Source organism: Gregarina niphandrodes (assembly GCF_000223845.1).
Source record: "Gregarina niphandrodes unplaced genomic scaffold scaffold00128, whole genome shotgun sequence".
NCBI classification, from domain to species: Eukaryota; Apicomplexa; class Conoidasida; order Eugregarinorida; family Gregarinidae; genus Gregarina; species Gregarina niphandrodes.
This window is the reverse complement of record NW_011645892.1, coordinates 6,317-7,073: the sequence shown is the minus strand read 5'-3', so window position 1 is coordinate 7,073 and position 757 is coordinate 6,317. Positions and strand designations below refer to the sequence as shown.

General features: G+C 53.1%; 1 protein-coding gene across 1 annotated transcript; it reads right to left on the bottom strand.

Annotated features, from left to right (window-relative positions):
• Positions 1-109: 109 nt before the first annotated feature.
• GNI_207400 (putative Pol polyprotein) lies at positions 110-712 on the bottom strand (the record flags this gene model as incomplete). The annotated part of the gene is made up of 1 exon (XM_011135501.1): positions 110-712. A coding segment is annotated over one exon (603 nt), but the record flags the coding sequence as incomplete, so codon positions are not given.
• Between the last annotated feature and the right edge of the window lie 45 nt (positions 713-757).

Genomic DNA, 757 nt, shown 5'->3' with positions numbered 1-757 from the left:
AAACTCCATTACTTAATCTTTCCAGTACCTCGGCAGGCTTACTCCAGCGTGGGGCAAACTTGCGGCACGGGTACTTCGCACGCTCGTGTTCACTCAAGAGCATAAGTACTTGGTCACCAGGCTTCAAGTCATGATCCCTCCGTTTCTTGTCGTACGCGCTTTTCATGCGCGACCAGTATGCATTCACGCAACGGCGAGCTCGCTCGTGGGCGGAAGTGATAGTATTGCGCAGACTCCTGATGAACTTCGTCGCACTTGGGCTGGCTTTAGTGTTGTCAATCCGTTCACCCGGCCAACGGGCAATACGACCGGTATTGAGCTCGAAAGCGCTATGATGTGTTGCTTCATGCTCGGTAGAGTTGTACGCGAACATAACACCGGGCACGTATCGGTCCCAATTAGAGGTGTCCTTCTTACAAAGAGAGGCCAACGAGTTGTTGAGAGTACGCATCATCCGCTCCGCATAGCCATCACCTTGTGGATAATACGCAGACGAGAAGATCTTCTGCATACCAAAGTATTGGCATAGAAGGGCCACGAGCGCCGAACGGAACTGTGGGCCGTTGTCGCTAAGGACTCGAAGGGGGCATCCGTGTCTGCAGATGATACGCTCATAGAATACTTGCACAACCGTCAAGGACAACTGATCCTTGGTGGGAATCAGCTCGACCCACTTCGTAAATTGGTCGGTAATCACCAGCACGTAGCGCATACCGGACTCGCTAGTGGGGTACGGGCCACAGAAGTCTAGGGCGAC